We start from the raw sequence: 20,904 nt of genomic DNA on the forward strand, positions 1-20,904 counted from the left end.
AGAAAGATAAATGTAATTTTGTGTGCCAAAATTGGATTTTCTCTCTTATTTCCTTCCCCTTTAATCCTCTTGTGGGGGGTCTCGACCTCCAGGTTAACATTTTGCCCAGTCAGCAGAATAAATTGCAGTTTAGGGCAACCGAGGTTCTCCTCAATGCTGAAGACTTTCCTAACCTCGATATATAAATGAACAGTCCTTCTGAAATGCTGTTATTTAGAGTTATAATAATAACTGTCCTTTCCTTCTCGCCAACATCTGACTGATAGGACGTCTGTCTCGTTCCAGTAGTCATCGCGGATCCACCATGACAAACGCTGAATCAGGGTTTGGATATAGGTTGGCCCAGACCCTGTTTTAGTGACTCATAGATCAACAGTATTTGTACAGTTTAGCCTGGGAGGCAGGAGCGTCCCAGAGCCCCCTTCCACCCACCCAGAAGACTTCCTCTTTGCTAAAGTCAGGAGGGGAAATTTAGCCCAGATGTGGCTTCAAACAAAAGAAAAGCTGCAGGGATTGGAGGTGGGATCAGGCCCGTCTTTAGCGTGACCCCAAGACCCGCTCCTTCCTGGCATCTGTCTATTTTTCTCCTCTTCTGTTCTTCCTCAGACAAACTCTTGCAAGTTTGCAGTCTCCAGGGTGCTTTTACTTTTACTCCTTAAAAACACGGCTGTTTTTCACAAATCATTGCTGCCTCATTCTTACTTTAGCAGTGTAGTTTCCATAAATCAAGTATAAAATGATAAGAACATCCTTGTTGCAGCACATAAGGATGAAATTCAGGGATTTAGGAAGTTCTCAGAGCACACTTAAACCTTTTAATGCCAAAAACAACCACACGTGAAGTACTTCACGTCTGTAACCTCGCGTTTTATTTCTTTCTGATGAATATCTGAAGACACACTTCTATTCCAGGAAAAGCTTTAGTGAGGTTTAGGCTGAAAAGAGTGAAGCATCAGCTGTAATTAAACAACAGGTTTCAAGATTACACAGCAAAGCTTAAAAAAAAGAAAAATCAAAGGCTTCCTTCCAGTATAATTACAAGGGAAGAAATGTCTCCGCATTTTTTCATTGGAAGTACAAATATAGAGAAGTGTGTTCCTCATTAACCATTAAAGGTACACACTACGCAGATCTATGCCAAGCAAATGGTCTGAGTCATTCTGGGGAAATGGAGGAAATTACTTAAATGAACTTGTATGTACAGATATTGATTGGACACAATAATGACAGCACTTAAGCTAGCCCCAGTCTGAGCCTCCATGATTTACCATGACATTCAAGTCGCGGTATCTGATGCTGAAAATATATATACCTGGCAATCTCTATCGGACTTGCAGCCATGATAGGCCCAGCAGTGCTTTGAGCTAAATGTTCACATGCTATGTAAATGTCAGCTAAATTCTCCATCTAACATTTACTAATCAGCTTTGAATCTTATTCAGCTGAATCTGATGAGAATGTTATTTTCGGCTCTGCAGGAAATTAGTCGAAGCAAAGTATTGGACGATTACAATGTTTGATCGAATGGTGGCATAAGAGGCCAAATGCAATCTTGAAACCCATAGGAATAAAACAATCGGAATGTAATTGAAGCAAACCTCCACATCCATTCTTGAGTTCCCTTGCCCCAAGATTCTTATTGTTGATGGGCCGATAGGGCTCCAAGATTGTTGAAGTTATTGGAATTCATCCTTTGGGAAAGAAAGATGTCTGTAACAAATGTACTGTAAGTCCAAACGTTGACCTTTCGGTTGCGCGACAGAAGAGTCTTAAAAGTAATAAGGGTTCAACCTCTGGATACCATGAATATTTGTACCAAATGTCATTGTTATCCATCAAAAGGTTGTCAAGACTTGTCACCAAAAAAACTGAGGTGAAGTACAAATATCAGGGAGTCATTTAAATCGGTAGGGTTCATCCTCTGGGGATGATGAATGCCTGTACACTTAAGATGCTAACGTATTGCATTGTGCAGTAACAGACAGTATTCGCATGTGATTTAAGGACAGACATAGTCAAAGATTGCTCAGTTTTTCATATCGAAATTGGAAACTTAGCTGGAATGTTATGGTAATACATGAAAAACAAACGTGGGCTACTTGACCATGATAAACTACAGTGCCCCAGTACAAACTGGAGATGCAAAATAAAGTAAGACCTTCCAAGGGTGGATGCTCCTTTAAGCCCTATTATTTTTCATAGCAAGCACCACATGTCAGAACAAAATGTCCTCCACTTATCGAAACAATTATACGTTGCTCAGCAGTTGTCTGAGGTATTAAATCAAGGAAGACATGTCAGAAACAGCAGTAATCCACAATCCCCTCTTCCTGGCCACTTTTGAGCGATCTTAATCCTAACCACCCTTTTTCTTCTCTCTCTTTTCCCCTCTACCTTCACCTCGCTCCCTTTTCCCCCCTTCTCCTCTCCTTTAACCCAGCTTCTTTCTCCCCCATCCCTCCCTCAGCAGAACTACAGGGGCTTGCTTGTTGTCAAGTCAGTGTTTTTACAGCCTGGCATTAGCACAGGGCAGCATTCAGTCAGGACACTGCATTCACTTTGCCTCCCTAATAATTCACATGCTCATGTGAGAGCACGCTGCCTTCGCTCCTGCTCGTGAAATGACCCTGATTGAGCATCAATGGCCTTTCGGAGACTCAAAACACTTTTTTACTCTTCTGCTAAAAGCCCTAAAAATACATATTTCTTTCATTTTGAAAGCACATATAACATCCGTGTGAAACTAGGCAGGTTGAGATAGAGTGGTGCCGTATGGCATTTCTTACATGAGAGTTAGGGGTCGATTTGTTTGACTTACACAAGCAAGGATGGCAGGGAAGTAAAGGTTGCTCAATCTATCGCTACCGTGTAATTGAGTTCTGCAGGAATGAGTCTGAAATACAGTAAATGAGTCAGCAATTTTTCCCTTCTGGTTTCCTTGTCACAAAGTCAATGTTTTCTGAAATATATAATGTATTAGATGCATGAAATAAGGTCTGTGGTTTACACAAGCTTAAACTAGTTTTCACTTTTTTTGTTTTACGACATAAAATATGATAGTATCCACTCTGGATTTGAAGTATAAAAGTCGGGTGCTAAGAAGCATCTAGATGAGACAGTTGTGTTGGGGATGTTCAGTATACCAAATGGACATTAGTCCATTAGTGACTTATGTCTTAACCTATGAGGCAATTTAACTCACCTCTAGTGTATGTTTTTCTGTATGTGGCATTTGGTGAAAAAAGTTAGGACGCCACTGGCTTAAATCATTTGGCGGTTGCATTTATGTTTCAAAATCATAAAAGTGGTGTTCATTGGCAAAGATAATCTTGCTAAACCAAGGTAAAAGTATTTTAAACTTTTGTTAGCCATTGAGCTTAAACTCAGCATTTATAAAAGAATCCCATTGGCTTTTTGTTTAGCGATCCAGGGTGATGCTAACTACAAGTTGTCCAAATAAGATGTCATCCCTGCAGCACGTTTACAGGGCTACATTTCCACTGTTGGGAGATACCTTGTTCTTTTACAAAATATATTTGTGGTCTGTGTACTGCAGCATTTTTCAGTTTCTGTCAATCGTGATGTGTTTGCCTGGAAATGGAGTAATAAACAAAATGAATTTTGGTCTGGAGGTGCTCAGGAGCTGGTGCAATCCTCCAACTCCCTCTTCTCCTCTCAGCTCACATCATGAGTAAAATATACCGAATGTTGTTGGCTGACTAGTTTCCCCAGCTGTGAAAATGCGCCCCTCTCTCTGATCCTGCTGTGACGTTAGATGCATGTAGATTGATAATTGAGGGGGGGTAAACATAATTACATCGCCTTAGAAACTAATGAAGGCATTGATCGCCCACTCTAAGTATTATCAGCATATTTTTATTTAATCCACTGAAATCTCTTGAGGAGGCCGTGATTATAGCACGGCTTTTGCGATTTCCAATATCACTGCCACAGTAAGTTCTTTCAAAGACCCCTACCAATACTTGCGGGGAGGTTTTTTAAACGCTGATGTTGTTGGCACTTTCAGTGTCCAGATTCAAACTCATGAAGGGAGAGATGTGATAAGCTAATGATGTCTCCAGGGACGCATATGAACACAACCAAGGGATAAACATTTCTACATAACTGAGTGGACTTTTTCGCCCCTCTTCATTCCTTTAACACTGTTTGGGGCCTCAACAGAAGCAGATGGACAGTGGAGTCTTTGATGTGCTCTGGGGTCATGTGTATCTGCACTTTTATCAAGGTACACAAGCGTGTTAAGTAAATACGCCCCGCCAAAACTCTGGGAAGGTCTCTGGGAAAGGCAAAGAAGGGGGATTTCCACTCGAGAGGGTGGAGACTGAAATATTTCTCGGCAATTGTGCATAACAGACCTTAAATACATACATACCATTACTTAAAAGTCCCCTATAATACTGTTTTTCATCAATATATTATATATAGATCTATAGAAAACATGTCTCTGAAGTGTTTGGCTCGAAGTACCATACAGATCACCCATTGCAGCATCCCATAATCCCCTCTGTTTCAGCCCTGTTTCTCTGTCTGCTAAATGGATCAGGACAAAAAGTGAGGGAATCTTTTTTCCTAAAACTTTCAGAATCTCTTTACAGAGAGGGGACACATGTTTATGTAAAAAATAGGTGACCATTAACCTAATAGCAATGCTATCAGAAGAAAGCATGATATGGACATTTAATTTTTTCAATCTAATGTGTTCATGCTAATTTAACTCTAACTCCTGCTCAGTTATTTTTGCATAACAGGCCATTCTTTCGCCCATTTAAGAGTCTGTCACTTTATCCCCATTTACGTGCCAGAGAGAGACATTCCATAATGCTGCCTCGACCAGGAACAGAGCGCCCTACTGCAAAACATGTCCATCAAGGAGAAAATAAAAAGAGGCTGTTTCCTCTAAATTCACTCAATCAATAATTCATGCGTGCACAGAAGCCTGATTTATGGAGGAATTAAATGTTGTGGACTGGGCCTCGCAACGGACGTTCGTCTCGGGGACGTGGCAGCCAGAAATTAAACATGAAAGGCAAACACGGAGAACAACCACATCGTCTCGCTGAGGGTGGACGTATGAGGAGACTTCAATAGGCACGTGCGGTGGCCGGCTTGATTGGACAAACTGATGTTGGTGATTTAAGTAGGAGCCACATAATTTGTTCGGAAAGTTTCCATGAGTTATCTGTGTTGAAGTGGGTCACCGAGAGTCAAGAGAAACATTAATACTAGTTGGCAAGAGTACGGAAGATCTAACGTGCACCTGCTGACCTTGCGGATCATGTGACTGCTGTTTGCCTTTCTGACCCTGGCTTTGTCTATAAACATTGAAAACACAGAACATGACAACTTTAGTGTTTATTCAAGGCAAATTCAAATTTGAATCCCCTTCTCCTCTGACGGTAATTCTATGTATACCTTGGCCCATTTTTCCATTTCAACTTTTCACATAATGTTGACTATCAGTTGTTTGTCCCTTTAGAACATGCAGGAGTAACTATAGTGCTGTTGGTATGTAACCCAGAAAGAGGGAACTGGAAAGGTTTTGTGACACTAGCCAGTTGCTAACCAAACATTTTCAAACAAAGCTAAAGTAGGAGGCACTATAATTACAAAAAAACAAAGATCAAATGTTTCTTTGGTATTTTTATACCTACCGAGTTACTACACAGTTCTAATTTCTGAGATAAAGAACATTTCAATTTAAGACACATTTTAGCAGCTACTGTGGCAATTGAGGGCCAATATGCTCAAATATAGTCTAAAAGTGGCACCATTAAAAGAGAAGAATCACAAAGCCCTCAAATAATTTCATAATGTCAGTTACACAGCTTTATCCATTATGGGTTGGCCAACATTAGCCACCCTAAGCTAATGGTGTAATATATTGGGCAAGGGTGTTTTTATTGCCACTATTTGGGAGTAACTGTGTAACATAATTAAATTACAAAATAAATGGTATTAAATTAAATGTTGGATGTTAAAGGTAGGGTAGGTAAGAATGGAGAAACCAGATCGAGTGTGCTAGAATGTGAAAGTACGCAGCCGAAAAGAATCTGCCTCTTCCCTCAGAGTTCCTTACAGAGCCCCTCCTCCAACACACACGAATGCGCATAGTCCGGCAGTGGCTGAGTCAGTAGGGGCTTGGACTGGGAGTTGTAGGGTCGCCGGTTCAAGCCCCTGACCTAAAATTTGGAGTGTGGACTGCTACTTGGAGAGGTCCCAGTTCACCTCCTGCCCTGCCGTGGTGCACTTGAGCAAGGCACGGGACACCCCCCTTCCCCCCTGACTCCCATTGCTCCCCGGGCGCTGTACAATAGCTGCCCACTGCTCCTAGTACTAGACTCCTGGTACTAGGATGGGTTAAAAGCAGAGAACACATTTCACTGTGTGTTCTGTGTGCTCTGCATGTGTGACCATTACAGAGGGGTTCATCCCTCCCAATTCCCAATTATACATGACCAATGTGGGCACGAGATAAGTTTGTGCACGAGATGGAAGGCTGACAGGCGGGTAGGTTATTTTAGCCAGGCCGGCTAAAATAATTGGTCGTGCTTTTTACAGCGCCACGGCTTCCACAGATGACATTTTTTTATGTATTTATTGTCAAAGCATTTAATGCATTCATTGATATCGGGATGTTAAAAGCATTACATGGAATATAACAAAAAGTGTTTCTGAAGTGAATTACCTACCCCACCTTTAATTCCAAATATATACTCTTGGTAAAAAAGCTTATATGTTTACCATTCATTATGTTGCTTTGTGCCATGCATGATTGTCTTTTTTGGCATGTCTCTGGACAACACAGGTTAGAAAGTCGTCGAAAAATGTGCATGCAACACTGTGAAGGGTAGGATGGCTTACACGTTCTTTATGTCCAGACATGCTCCATGTACTCTATGTGCAGTTACACAAAGAGTTGCTTTTGATTGGTCCTCTTTTTTGATTGGTTTGAACTCTTGTGTGCCAATCCAATCAATTATACAAGAATGTCTTTCAAGTGCTGGAAAATATAACATGTGTCTTCTGTAATCAGAAAAGAGCTGTTACATTCCTGTACAGTAAAGCTTGTTTAAGAACAATGAAAATTATGTCAACACAGAAATACTCCATGTAGAAACAAAAAGCTGAAAACCTTTGTTAGAAAATATTTCACAAGTAATAAGTGACATTACTTACAGTATTACAAGGGTATCAGTAGCCTATGACATTTTGAAAGTACCTTCCGAACACTTCCCTTTCATTTTAAATAAGGTTGTGGTCCTCAAAAGTCACGTACACTTTAGTTTCAGTTAAACTAAAAAAGGTGATCTAAATATGTTAATCTACAAAGATGCATGTGTCAGTTTTAAGATGTGTAAAAGAGTGTTGCGACAGTGAGAACTGCGGGAAAAGGTGTGTGTGTGTGTGTGTGTGTGTGTGTGTGTGTGTGTGTGTGTGTGTGTGTGTGTGTGTGTGTGTGTGTGTGTGTGTGTGTGTGTGTGTGTGTGTGTGTGTGTGTGTGTGTGTGTGTGTGTGTGTGTGTGTGTGTGTGTGTGTGTGTGTGTGTGTGTGTGTGTTTTAAAGTGTGTGGGCAGAGCAGCAGAGAGTGCACTGCTGAATCAGTGTTAGCGCGAAGAAGCAATGTAGTCAGATGAAATGACTCTGGCTGTGTCTAAATGCTTCAAATCACTGAGGGAGAGTACGGGAAGCAAAGACAAGCCTGAGCTTTTCACTCGGGGATAATTATCCAGCAGTAATTTAAAAGAACTCGGGTTAATGATCCTTAAAAAAAATCTACCAGAAGGCCTATAAATATTCCAACAAAACTACATCTAATACGGCCCATCAGGAATACTTTGTGACCCCAATGATATAGTCTGTAAATAACCAGGAACATTAAATGACTCTGCCCTGTAGTGATTCTTCTTTGAGAGTGTGACTCCAAGCTGAATTTCTGGATTTTGTGATTAAAATGCAAATGAGAGCTCAGACGTGGTCGCGAAGCAAGATAGGCCGGGCAAATAGCATGTAGGGGATAAGAGTGTGTTGAGAGACAAACTATTTTCTGCAGTGTGAGGGCAGCAGGGAGGATCTGTGGCTTAAAGCCATCGCGGAGCTGCTGTAGGAGATGCATTCTTTCTGACGAGGGGAGGGGGGAGAGAGAGAGAGAGAGAGAGAGAGAGAGAGAGAGAGAGAGAGAGAGAGAGAGAGAGAGAGAGAGAGAGAGAGAGAGAGAGAGAGAGAAAGAGGTGAGCAGAGCACACACGTCGCACTATCAACTGAATCCATCTAAGAAAACAACTCGCACGGAGTCCGGGTGAGCTGCGTAGATACTAAAAGGCAAGTTTGAGCTTCCCCCGACAAAAGAGCGCAGCGGACGGACGCAGCTGGCCGTCATGGCCTGTGGAGGACACTTCGGAGAGTGCGTCCTCACCGTTCGGGCACAGTGTGGAAGGGGAGAGCTGGCGATCACCCTGCCGCCGCTTCCTTCGGTCCTCAAGCGCTGCAGACGCTGTTAAAAACGGAGGTTGGGAAAGACGCAAAAACAAAGGTGCGCTGGGGTCGGACGCGCAGACATTATTCGAGGGGACCCATTCGGGAAAATATGCTGTTCCGGAGATTCACTGGGTCCACGCTTCTGATCGGAACCGACTCCTCGCACCAGCTTTACCGAAGGGACCTTTACGCACGGGCTTACAGCGGGACCGCATGAAGGACAGAGGCGCAAGGAAAGGGAAAAGTTGAACGGGTTTTGTAATGGATAAACGCTCCCCAAAGGTACAGTGGCTGTTTTTGAGTAACACAGTTGGAGAGGAATAAGGGTAAAAAACGACAGTCCTAAATACTGTCAATATCAATGGGCTCGTTTTATATTAAATGTGGAATGTTTTTCATTTAAAAAAGAACCCTTTTCTTAACAACATATCCACACACGCGTTTTTCTACTATAGCTCTAATAATCGGTTAATCAAAGCATGAATTCACCACTTCACAGTGAGTTTTAAGATTAATGAAAATAGTTATCCAATTCATTTGTAGGTTAATTTCATCGTGTTAAAGATTAATGCCCTACAAAGCGTACCGCTCCACATCTTTCACCCGGGAGAAAACCAGATTTTTTTTTGGCTTTCACTCTCAATGCACTGCACGGTTTTCAATTCCCCCTTTGAAATAATTCATTCAAATGAACACCGCTCACTGGGCAGGCTTTGAAGTATACCTGATCCGCCTCTTATCGCTTCTTAAATACCCTATCCATTTTAAACTTTTAATTGCGTTTCTGTCGCTAAATCCACTCCTAATCCGATTGTCCTGGCCACATATCACAGCGTTCATCTGGCGCTGAGAAACTGTGCTCAGTCGGCTGGAAATTAAATCAAAATGAAAGAAAAGCGAAAAAAAAAAGTCACTCTCCCTCCTTGATCTATCCATGTCTACCAGTCATCGGGTTTGGGGTTGTCAAGTAAAGACCAACTTGACATGATTTTCCTTTTTAAGGTTATAATGTGGATTCTTGGTGACATTTATTTATGCAGCTATAATAATCTTGATGCTGCTGCCTTCTGCTGTTGGTTCGGCTGCTGTGGCAGCACATTTTATCGCCTCATGTGGTTGCTTATACCCCCCGAAGCTTATTTGATTAAATTTAGCTCTTTCAATTTAGAAAAGTAGATCACAGATGTGTGTCAAAGCATTGCTTCTCCATCTCTGCCACAAAGAGCCCATGGAGGCTGTATCTCGTCAACAAACAACACAAGGGAGTGTAAAGAAGCAGGGGGAGGCCAAAAGATGGGCTTTCTTTATACTTCTTGGACACCTTTTTTTTCACGATATATATAGTTCCCTTTAATGGCTTCCAGACATAACACATCTGCAAATTAGTAAAAAGGAAGAATTCCAGTTATTTTCTTTACGATGTGGCTAACTGGCTACTCCTGCTCCTTGACAAACCCTGCGGGACGTCTTAATCCACACTCAAGGCCGTTCCTGTGCTTAAAATTCAACCTATCGTTCACATTATTGCGTGTTATCCAACATCGACTAAGGGTGAAGCTTCAGTTAAGCTGAAAGCCACCGATGACAACCAGTATCTTTCAATCATATGGGGAAAGAGATGGAGAGAAAAAATGTTTGATGGGTCATAAAACTTGGAATAATGGATCTGGGGGTCTACTGTAATCCAATGGCCTTGTGCTTTACTACAAACCTCTCCATGCTGAAAAATAGCCTGTATCGATCATTTATTGCAGGTGGAGGGATTAATTTATTTTCCAATCCCATTTCATCTGACAGCTCATGTATGTCACTCCATCGAGAGGAGGAGCTGACATGCAGGATCTCTCTCTCTTCCACGACTGCGTGTTGTTTTGTAATTCCATGGCTTCAAATCTTCATTTTGGCGACGGTGTGTTCAGGCCTAGGGTGTCTTCATTAGCCTTATCTCATTTGAGCATGTTTTCCATTAAGCAGCGTTGATGTTGCTCAGAACCTCTGTGGATCTGCAAGTGTGTCCTTGCAGTCCTCTATTGCCTCCTTTGATAGGGCAAGGCATAAAAGCCTTCTTTATGTCTGTGAAACCGGATGTGCAAGAGCTGTTCTGAATATTTATCAGATGGTTGGACTCTTTTTTTTTCTTTTTTTTTTAAAGCCAGTGCATAATTTGATGTCGGCAGTGAGCGGTATGTTTTGCGACTCTGTTTGGGGTGAGGGAAAGAGAACAAGGGATGGAAATATATTTGGTATGTGTGTGTGTGAATGGGTGTATGTCAAATAAAGAAAAAGAGGAAGAGGGGGAGAATTGAGGCCCCTTTTTTTCTGAGAACGGACCACCTCTAAATATACTAATCCAGCATTTCTTTGTTTTCCCACACAGGTCTCTGGATCCAAATGTCACCCCCCTTGGACTCTGTCCTGGTCTGGGACCAGCAGCGTGTGACGGACAGGCGAGTGGAGCCTGCGGTGGCTCTCTACTGCGTGGCTTCAAATTGGCCCCGGCTGAGCTCTGCATGGAGCACAGAGTGAAGAGTCCTGCTATGGTCCGATGTCTCAGCATGGATGGAGTCAGTCAGAAGACTGGCCACCACTAATGAGACCATCGCTCTTCAGATGAGGACTAGCATTTACAGGATTACTCCCACGGTTTCCTGCTGTTTTCTCAGCTAACTGCATCATTACCAAACTCCTAGTCGGACCTTTCTGGTTTTTGGTGGATATATACGTCATTGCCTTTCTGAATTTCATATTTCTTTAATCCCCTATCAGTTTTTTTTTATATATCGTTGGTTTCCTTTTTCCTGTTTTGTTTTTCCACTATGGAGTTTCTCGCTGGAACCTGGAATAAAGATTGGGCTTCATTCTTGCAATTTTGGTTGACTGTAATCCTAAGCCTCCAAATGCAATTCAGCCCGGGTGCGTCTTGCCCGGAAGAGTGTCGTTGTGACAAACCCTTTGTGTACTGCAATGAACGCAGCCTGACATCAGTGCCTCAGGGGATACAGGATGGCTTCAAGGTCCTCTTCCTACACAACAACCAGATAAACAATGCTGGCTTCCCCATGGACCTTCACAATGTGGCCACTGTGGAGACTGTGTATCTCTATGGCAACCAGCTGGATGAGTTTCCCATCAATCTGCCCAAAAACACCAGGGTCCTGCATCTCCAGGAGAACAATATCCAAACAATTTCTAGGGCAGCCCTGGCCCAGCTGACTCGACTAGAGGAGCTGCACCTTGATGATAACTCCATCTCCACAGTGGGGGTGGAAGAAGGGGCCTTTAGGGAGGCAATAAGCCTCAAACTCCTCTTCCTCACCAAGAACCACTTAAGCAGCATTCCCATTGGCCTTCCAGAGGACCTGAAAGAGTTGCGGATGGATGAGAATCGCATCGCTCACATTGCAGAGGAGGCCTTTCAGAATGTGACACGCCTGCAACGCCTCCTGCTAGACGGGAACCTGCTAACGGACGAGGGTATTGCACCAGGGACCTTCCAGGAACTGACCAACCTCCGTGAGCTGGCCCTGGCCCGCAATTCACTCACCTTCCCCCCTCCCCTCTTACCTAGCCAGGCATTGGTCAAACTGAGCCTGCAGGATAACCAGATTGACAAGATCCCTGTGGCAGCCTTCGCTGAGCTGAACAGGCTGGAAAGACTGGATATCTCCAGTAACCAGCTTCAGACTCTCACACAGGGCGTGTTTGATGGCCTGTCTAGCCTAAAGCATCTCATGGTGCGCAATAACCCCTGGCGTTGTGAATGTGCTGTGAAATGGGTGGTGGTGTGGCTGAAGTCTTTGCCCTCCTCCATCAACGCCCGAGGGTTTGTGTGCCTGAGTCCGGAAAAGGTGCGCGGTATGGCAATCAGAGAGCTCACGCTGGATAGTATAGAGTGCCCGATTGAAGTTGATCAGCCGCCCTGGCCCACCCTCCGCTCCACACCCCCTCCCCCACCAACAACCACCCCTATCACCACCATGATCTCAACCCTCATCAGCACATCCATCCCTTTCTACTTTGACTCACCCTCACCCCCTTTAACCCCAATCCATAACAACCCTCCTGGGCCCCTGCCTCCTTATGAGGACCCCCTTCAGATCTCCTTCCATGTGGTCAACTCTACCAGCATCGAGGTGAGCTGGGCTTCCTATTTCACCGTCACAGCCTACAAGGTCACTTGGGTCAAAAGGGGCCAAAGCCAAATAAACGAAGGAATGCGGGAGAGGACTGTGAGTGGGGACAGGCGGCAAATTAGCCTCACTAACCTTGAGCCCCGATCCGTGTATCGGATTTGCGTGCATGTTCTGGACACCCTAAATTCCTACAGGCCCGGAGAGGATACTATATGCTCGGAGGCCAGGACCAAGGCTGTTGTGTCTACAAAGCCTCCGGGGAGAGAGCCATCTCCACAGGAGAGCATTAATTCCACGCTGCTAATGGCTGGGATCATAGGTGGGGCGGTGCTCATCATCCTGGTAACGCTGCTCAGCCTGTTCTGCTGGCACATGCACAGGAAGAGCCGGTCATCTTCGACCAAGTGGAAATACAACCGGGGCAGAAGAAAAGACGACTACGGTGAGGCTGGAACCAAGAAGGATAACTCTATTCTGGAAATGACTGAGACCAGTTTCCAGATAGTGGCGCTGAACAATGAGCAGCTGCTCAAGGGAGATTTCCGCATTCAGCCTATCTACACGCCCAACGGGGGCATTGGATTTAGAGACTGTCACCTCAGTAACAACAGCCTAGCCTTCTGCAAGAGCAGCAACGTGCCCAGTACAGAGTTCTGCCATACGTGATGCTGCAGTCTTTTCACATACCATAAACAATGAATACACGCATAAATGTACACACATACAACATTTGTGAAGACAACAAAAAAATACAAAAATTCTAGTGAAATATAACTGTACTATATATATTTCCAAGTTCTGTCTACAATGTAATTTATACTATGGATAATAATGTGGGATTCTCTGCTATCTTTTTTATTTTTAGAAGAAGAGATACAAGTGTTTCTTTTTTTTATAATCAGCAGGGTTTTGAACGTTGTTTTAATGGTCAGTACTGTACATGAACATGGATTTGTACAATCACGGCACCCTGGGTGTAGCTTCTGATTGACGCTGTCAGCCTTGGGAAATGTTGAGGGGCGCTTAGAGGGCTGGGATCCTTTGCTAACCACAGAAGCAAAATATGGCCTTTTTGCTCTTTTAAACACTACAAACCCTCCCCAGTACAACAGTACAGTAAAGACAACACAGCACGGAGGAAATCCAAACACTGCTGATTAGAGCGCTGTTGAAATATAGCACTGGTTCATTTGCGGTTGATTTGTGAAAAAAAAGGACTGAAGTGCACTTTCTTATTAATGGAAGCGAAGCAGGAAATAAGCAGAGGTGGTGATCACATGGAAGGGAGTGTGGACGGCTGTGTAGGAAGAATGTCATCGTTGCTGTTGAAAAGCCTGGACAGAGATTTCCCATAAGTGCCTTAACACTAAAAGCATCTTTGTTCTACTGGTTTACAGTGGAACAAAGGTGGGCTTAGTCAAGAGACACTTTTTGGAGAAAATAAATTGGTAATTTTCATCATATTTGTATTTTTTTCTGAGGAGGTGCAATTATTACCACAAGTTCAAAAAGGAACAAAGGATGTTTGTCCTTAATGAGGTGCATGGATGTGCTGAGACTCGCAGATCCTTTTGAAGAAATTCCCTAATTTGTTCTGCTTCTCTTTTTCCCTTGTTTTGGCAATTGAGGCCACAAGGGGGCAGTTACCCTGAGCGTCGTGTGTGGGACAGAGGGCAAGACAGACAGAGGGAAGGAAGAAGGAAGAAAAAGCTGCATAGATCACTTTACATCCACAATTCCCCTAGAGTCCATTACCCAGATGACATTACTCATGCTCAAACAACATTGTTTAGCGTATTATTGCTCATCGAGCTACTTAATGATGTGGAATCATTTAAAACTAACAGTATTTTCTGTGTTCGGTGGCTAAATGATATAGATTTTCACCACTGTGGTCCATCATGATTGGAAGGCCTATGTTCCCAAGCTCTGTGTGTGTGAGTGCGATGCATTTTGAGAAAGCAAACACATAATGCTAATTATACACCCACTTATTTCCAACCGTGTCCCAGTGTTCATTAGGCTTTTTGATACATTTGGAAATTACCACAATAGGATTGTGCTCCGCCCATGGAACCTCACAATGCTGCACACAGTTGTGACTGAGAAGCTCATCCAGTGTCTCATCATTCAACCCTTTGTGCACATTTTATGAGACTGTCTACTTCATTTATGGTTTCGCTCTACCTGAACAATGCACCTGCTCACTTCACACCATTAGGTCCTTCGATGATGATCCTCGCCCTATCTCCCCTCATTTTCCGTCCTTCCCTCCCGTCTCCCTGCATGAGCTCAATTAAAACACTTTCCCTGCCCTTCAGCATGTGCGCTGTGGTGGCAGCTCTTTGCATGCGATGTGCCAGTGAAAGGTCTTCATTATTCACTTCTTAAGAAGACTTTATTTGATTTGACAAGATTCTAGTTTGAGGGGCCAAGCTTAAAGATTTCCCACCGCCGACCCTTTTGCCCCCACCTTTCCCCCTCTCCTCATAATCCTCGACCAAAAAAGGGAGAAAAATATGTAGACCTTATTTTCACTTGGCTGCATGGAGCTCACACTGGGAGACTGAGTGTGTGTTAACTCTTTGTGGGGCTTACAGTTTCTGCTGCTCCAACAAACATGGTAGATAACTGACAAAAACTAGGCTGAAGGGAAAATATTTGTAAGGGCTTGTACTCAAGTTATTCCAGTGTCAAGATTATCTTTGAGAGGATTTTCTTTATTCATTCTGGATATCTCAAAAGTAGCTGCACTTACTGTAATTCCAGCGATAGCTCCGATCACGTTGAATTGAATTTGAGGTGGCGCGCACACTTGCACAGCCCCAGTGTTGAAAATCTGTTCACATTTGAAACATGACCAAACACAATGATTGAATGAAATCTGTCCCAACACGTCATGTAGTGTTGTTATTTTTTACCTTTTTGTTGGATTTTCTTTTTAGAAGCAAATGGATACCTTTTTCCACAATTAAGCATAAGTTTAGTTTCTGGAAATATTCACTCTCTTGCTGTGGTTTAATGAGAAGATTCATACCATCTGATGTTTGTGAACTAAATGTGAAGCTACCAGCAGCAGCCAGTGAGGTTAGCTTTGCATAAAAACTGGAGACAGCTAGCTTGGCTCTGTCCAAAACTAGAAATATTTTCTGTCAAACAACATGTTCACTTTTAGAGTTATTTTGAATGGACACATATATTGTGTTAATAAGTGATGGTTGATTTGCTACATTTGGTCTGAGCCTGGATTTACCCCCTGTTTCAAAAATACTGCTAAGCTAGCTAAATGGCTGCTGTTTTGAGCTTCATATTTGCAGTAGGGACATGAGGGGGTCAATCCTCTCATCTAACTCTTAGCAAGAAAGTGAACAATATAATATTTGGCAAAATTACAAACTGTTCCCTTCTGTGAATAAAGATAATAATAGAAAATATGTTCATTTGCTTTGCAACAAAATGATTGTAAAGTATGTTTTTAAGACTTCAATACATGACATGTTTAGAATGGGTATTTATTCACGTTGGGTTTATCAAAAATAAGATCTTCTGTGGTTAACAAGGCATCTCCACTTTTTATTTCAACCTTTTTCTATGAATATCTACAGCTGAACATAACCCCCACGCAGAAACACTTGAACATTTACATCAAATATCATTTATTACTCTGTGTTGCACCCCTTAAAGTCACATGCTAATCAAACAAATGGGGTCAAACTGTCAAAACATAAAGTATCTCCCCTGTCTGTGAATGTGTAACGGAGACAGATATTTGCCTTACCTTTTATGCAGGACTGAATGATAAGCTAGTGAGAGCGTTTAGTGGGAGGAAGAAAGGAGGAGACATAAAGAGACGGCAACAAGAATGCAGAAAAGAAAGCACATTACTCTTAACAATTTTCAGCCACGGCGCAGCAACAATAACAGTGTTAACAGGAAGAACAACACGGAGCATGACGCACAGTAGCTAACGAGAGACTGTTCATCCCTAATGCCAGACCTTAAGCGGTGCATGGCTAATGATTCGTGCTTTGAAGCTTTGGTGGTTGTTTAGCAGCGTACATTATTCTTAATTTTCTTGATGAAAGAACGCGGCTGCAGATCCGTGACCATGGAATTACACAAAATGTATCAAGGACTGCTAGCGTAGGATTATTACTGTTTCTGGGTGCTGAGGAGTAATTTCCCTTAAAGCTCATTGAATCATGTTGAAATAATTATGTTTAATCTCCAAGAGGTCAACACAAATGAGTGGTTGAATATGTTTAAAATCATCTTTCTACCTGCAGGCAAAACTACAAATATCTCTTAGCCAGTAACATTCATTCAAGGATTTTTGCATGTACTGTATTTAGCTTCATAGCCTTTCATTTGTTTATCTTACCGGGTTTTTTTCTTCTTCTAGCAATCCCCCAGTGGTGGTTGAGGTACAGTATGAGCAACCATACAGGAGAGTTTTGAGAAAGAAGGCTTGAAAGTTACAGTGCATGTGAAGCAACTGCGTACGGATACTCATGGAGACGCTGCAGTGTTACGTTGGCCATCCACACCAAGTTTTCTTAGGAACCAAAGTTACATTTCTGTTCTCATGATGAAATATTGATGTTGTTCCATGTATGTGCCTTGAGGTTGAACTTACAATGTAAAGTCCTTGAAAACCTTTAAATGTTTTTGCACAAACTGTAAATACTTAAGTGAAGCTTTTTGAAAATAAAAGAGCCATTGGATTTGGGCGATCACTCCTTCTTCATTTTAGAAAAGTATATTCTGTTCATGAGTGATCCCACATTCTTTTTATTTTACGTATGAGTTGTGGCAAGACGGGGGAAAGTTTGTACATTACACACAGGGTTTTAGCTAAATGTATTTTGGGTCAGACACTAGTAATTGGGGATCAAAGATGTGTACCACACCATGCCAAGTTATCCTCTTATTTCTATAAGGGAAGCTTGAGACATCTTAGCGTAGCCACCGCAGCTTAGCGTACTGCTGGGGGAAATCCAGGATACTCTCTCATTCTACATATACGGCACAGCTAAGTCCCAGAATGGGCTCAGTCTCCAAATCCCTACCAACTTTTTTCCCCCTCCCCATGACCACATCCCAATGTTGCCTCTGCAACCTCCAGTCGGCTAGAAAAACCCACATAAGCACAATCTTAATTCACTATGACAATTAACCACATGTATTGGGCTGAAACACAAGAGGGTGTGCCTCTCTGGTATTTTGAGCGGGAAATTGGTGTTTCTCTCAAAACCCCCACATGTCAAAATGTGATTTGTTATTGCACAATTGTAGGCCTTTTGTGGAGGCAAAGTGGGTAAGGGTTTGGCACTAAAATAATCTGCTTTGCTGTTCTATCCTACTTGTGTATTGTGTAGCAAGCGTTCTGGAAGATTGAGAGTGTGTGATCTCACCACCATCTCACCACTGTGCATTCATCAGTAAGTGGGTTTAAAGACCATAACTTAGTTATTGCGTAATGTCTAAGTTCATATTAATTCAAACTAGTGATTTGCCAAAATCGGGTTGCACCACAATGATGTAAGAAAAGAGTATGGAATGATCAGATGCTAGATAACGTCTAATATTGTCCAATTAAAAAAATACCAATCATATGTAAATTGGAACAGTTTTAGACTAGAGCTTTAATGCTAAGTACATTACCAATGTTTGTACATAAGCACAAATCTGAGGGTATTTAAAATATATTCACAATTTGATCATTTTAAATGTCACATATTGTAGGATAAAAGCCTACAATATAATGCATGGACCGCTTAAGCAACACAGCAACTAAAAGCTGCATTAGTCATAATAATACAATTATATAGTTTGGTATTTAAAAGTAAAACACCCACAGGGGCCATTGTTCAGCATTTTGAGTTATATTTTCTCAAGTACATTTACTCCATATTTAAGTTCATTTAATTAATAACAAATCAGAAATGTGCAATTCCTAACCACTCTCTCTTAAAACTGCCCTTTTCGTCGAGTGAAAACCATGAATCTCTAGATGTGTTGATGTTGAATCTTTCTGATCTGAAGTATAAATTGAATGAGAGAATTCTAATAGCTGGCTTTTTAAATAAATGTCTTTCTCACAAGACAAAGATATGATGATCCTTTAGAATATGATGCATTATTATACTTTTCAAAAGTATATATAGGAGTTAAATGTAGCACAACCTTTATCCTAATTAACCCTTGTTTGGTGTTCATATTTTTGTTACTTAGCCTGTGTTCGTGGGTCTGGTGGACCCGCTGCCTTTTTGGGCTTCAATTCAACACAATTAAACTATTTTATATTAAAATACTCAACAGATGTTTACTTCATCCCAATTACAAGCAATATAAACAGCATATATGGTTAATATTTGCCCTGTTACATTTGTTAGATCAGATTAATGAATTAAAGTGTTGCTTGTTTTTTTGCCCGCTGACCGGCTGGTCCTGTGGCCCGTATTTCTTTTATAACTAGCTAATGCTCAATCTCATCCTCTTCTTCAAAGTCACTGTCAGACTCAGAGTTCTCAGAAAGTTGATCCTCACATTCTGAAACATCTTCCTCTTCCTCTACATCATCATCAAATGGTTCTCTCTCTTCCAAAATCATTTGCAAGGCCCTCTGAGCAGAGAATCGTTTGGCCATCAGTTATGATAAGGACCCAAACTGGCGAAGCTTTAATTATTGTGTCCTGCCCCACAGACAGAAGGCCCAGACAAGTGCACAGGACCTACAATTTTTACACACTTTTGTTAGCCCCGGGACCCGACCCGGTGGAGCCGAACATCCTGTATGTAATGTAAATGTAGGGGGGGGTATAGTGGGTGGTCATTGAAAATGTGTTCTGATATATGTTCTTCACAGAAAATGAGCCAAGGCCATTGAGTGTGAGTTTGAAAAAATTATTAATCATATAATTTTCTTTAGCTAAATAATGAAAACGGGTCGCACAGACCTGAACACTATACAAGGGTTAAACCTTAATACAGAATGGGGACATTTTACTGAACAATGAACACTTCTACTTTGATTTCAGCAGGGTTTTTAATGCTGTACTTTTACATTTAGTAGAGTATTTCACTATATGAAATAAGTACTTTTTCTTAGGTAAAGGATCTGTTTCTTCCACAGCGTCTTTACTTTTGTTACTTTAAGTACAGTTCGCTCCTAAGACACACACACACACACACACACACACACACACACACACACACACACACACACACACACACGCACACACACACACACTTACATCGTAACTCATCTAAGTTTGAACTGCTGCAGTCGGCACTTTCCTAATTGTCAGACGACGGAAACGCAGTGGCAGAGTTTATTTTGCTTTATTTAGATCCAAATGCGTGTGTGTCATTTTCCATATGGAGGAAACTAATGACATGTGGACTTTCTGCCTTTGAATCGTACGCTGAACAGGTGTTCGCTCTGAGGAGCTGCTTTTTAAATGTCTCCCTGCCAAAAGAACATTCAATTCTCTGTTTAGTGCAAGCTCTGGAACAGCTTTACTTTGTGATCCTCATTTAACCGTCTTCTAATCAGCTTCAATATGGAGGGAAAGTCATTAAAGGATGCAATTTAAAGCAATCCTATTTCAGGTGTTACAAACATCGACATCTGGTAGACTTTAACATTGAAGAGGCTGGTTTTAAAGCGGTGCTTGGTTGTTATTCCCATCTTTCATTGCCCTCTGTTAGCCTTTAATTAGAGGCTATATGCAGGTGAGGCCTACAGCTCTCGCACAGTACTTCAGGCTAATGCGTGTCAGGATGGGTCACTGGATTTCTGCCCATTTACTGCCAACGGTGAATGGCATGAACATTCAGTAGAAAACACTAAATCCATTTATGATCACATTGCTATTTTCTTTTTTATTAAATGAAAAAATGAATTGATGGAAAAAAAGAAGGCACAGTTTATATTTACTCCTTTGTGAATAGAAAATAGACTTGCAAGCTCCGATGTTCTCTTCCTGTTTCCTGAAAGTGCTTACTCCATTTGATGCTAGTCTTTTTAAATGTGACTTTGTGAAGTTGAAAGAGACCAAAACACAGCAGAGTCTATAGGAATTCCTCTGGCAGTATTCTAACAATGAACACAAGGGGGTATTTTAAACAATCATCAATCGGGGGAATGTTAGGAGATGCAAATTACATTTGTCCTCCCAATTTTAGATTACCATGCAAAGGCTGAAAATGCAAACAGAAGTCTCGCCTGATTTCTGCTACAGCTGCATAGAAAATGTGTTTTGTGCCCTTG

General features: G+C 42.0%; 1 protein-coding gene and 1 long non-coding RNA gene across 3 annotated transcripts in view; both read left to right on the top strand.

The window, feature by feature from the left end:
- Positions 1–17,358, top strand: part of flrt2 (fibronectin leucine rich transmembrane protein 2) — a 56,905-nt gene extending 39,547 nt beyond the window's left edge. The window contains exons 1-2 of one of the 2 annotated variants that reach the window (XM_079642071.1): positions 8,213–8,778; positions 10,874–17,358. In XM_079642071.1, coding sequence (XP_079498197.1) covers positions 11,313–13,295 — 1,983 coding nt within the window. In that variant the 5' untranslated portion in view covers positions 8,213–8,778; positions 10,874–11,312 and the 3' untranslated portion in view covers positions 13,296–17,358. Of the gene's footprint in view, positions 1–8,212; positions 8,779–10,873 lie in introns of those variants that run through there. The other variant, XM_079642072.1, reaches the window with a different exon arrangement.
- The window catches only part of LOC307017215, a 219,949-nt gene that overhangs the window by 165,782 nt on the left and 33,263 nt on the right, over positions 1–20,904 (top strand). The window lies entirely within an intron of this gene.

The sequence above is a fragment of the Notothenia rossii genome (genome assembly GCF_949606895.1).
Source record: "Notothenia rossii genome assembly, chromosome: 8".
Taxonomy (NCBI): Eukaryota; Metazoa; Chordata; class Actinopteri; order Perciformes; family Nototheniidae; genus Notothenia; species Notothenia rossii.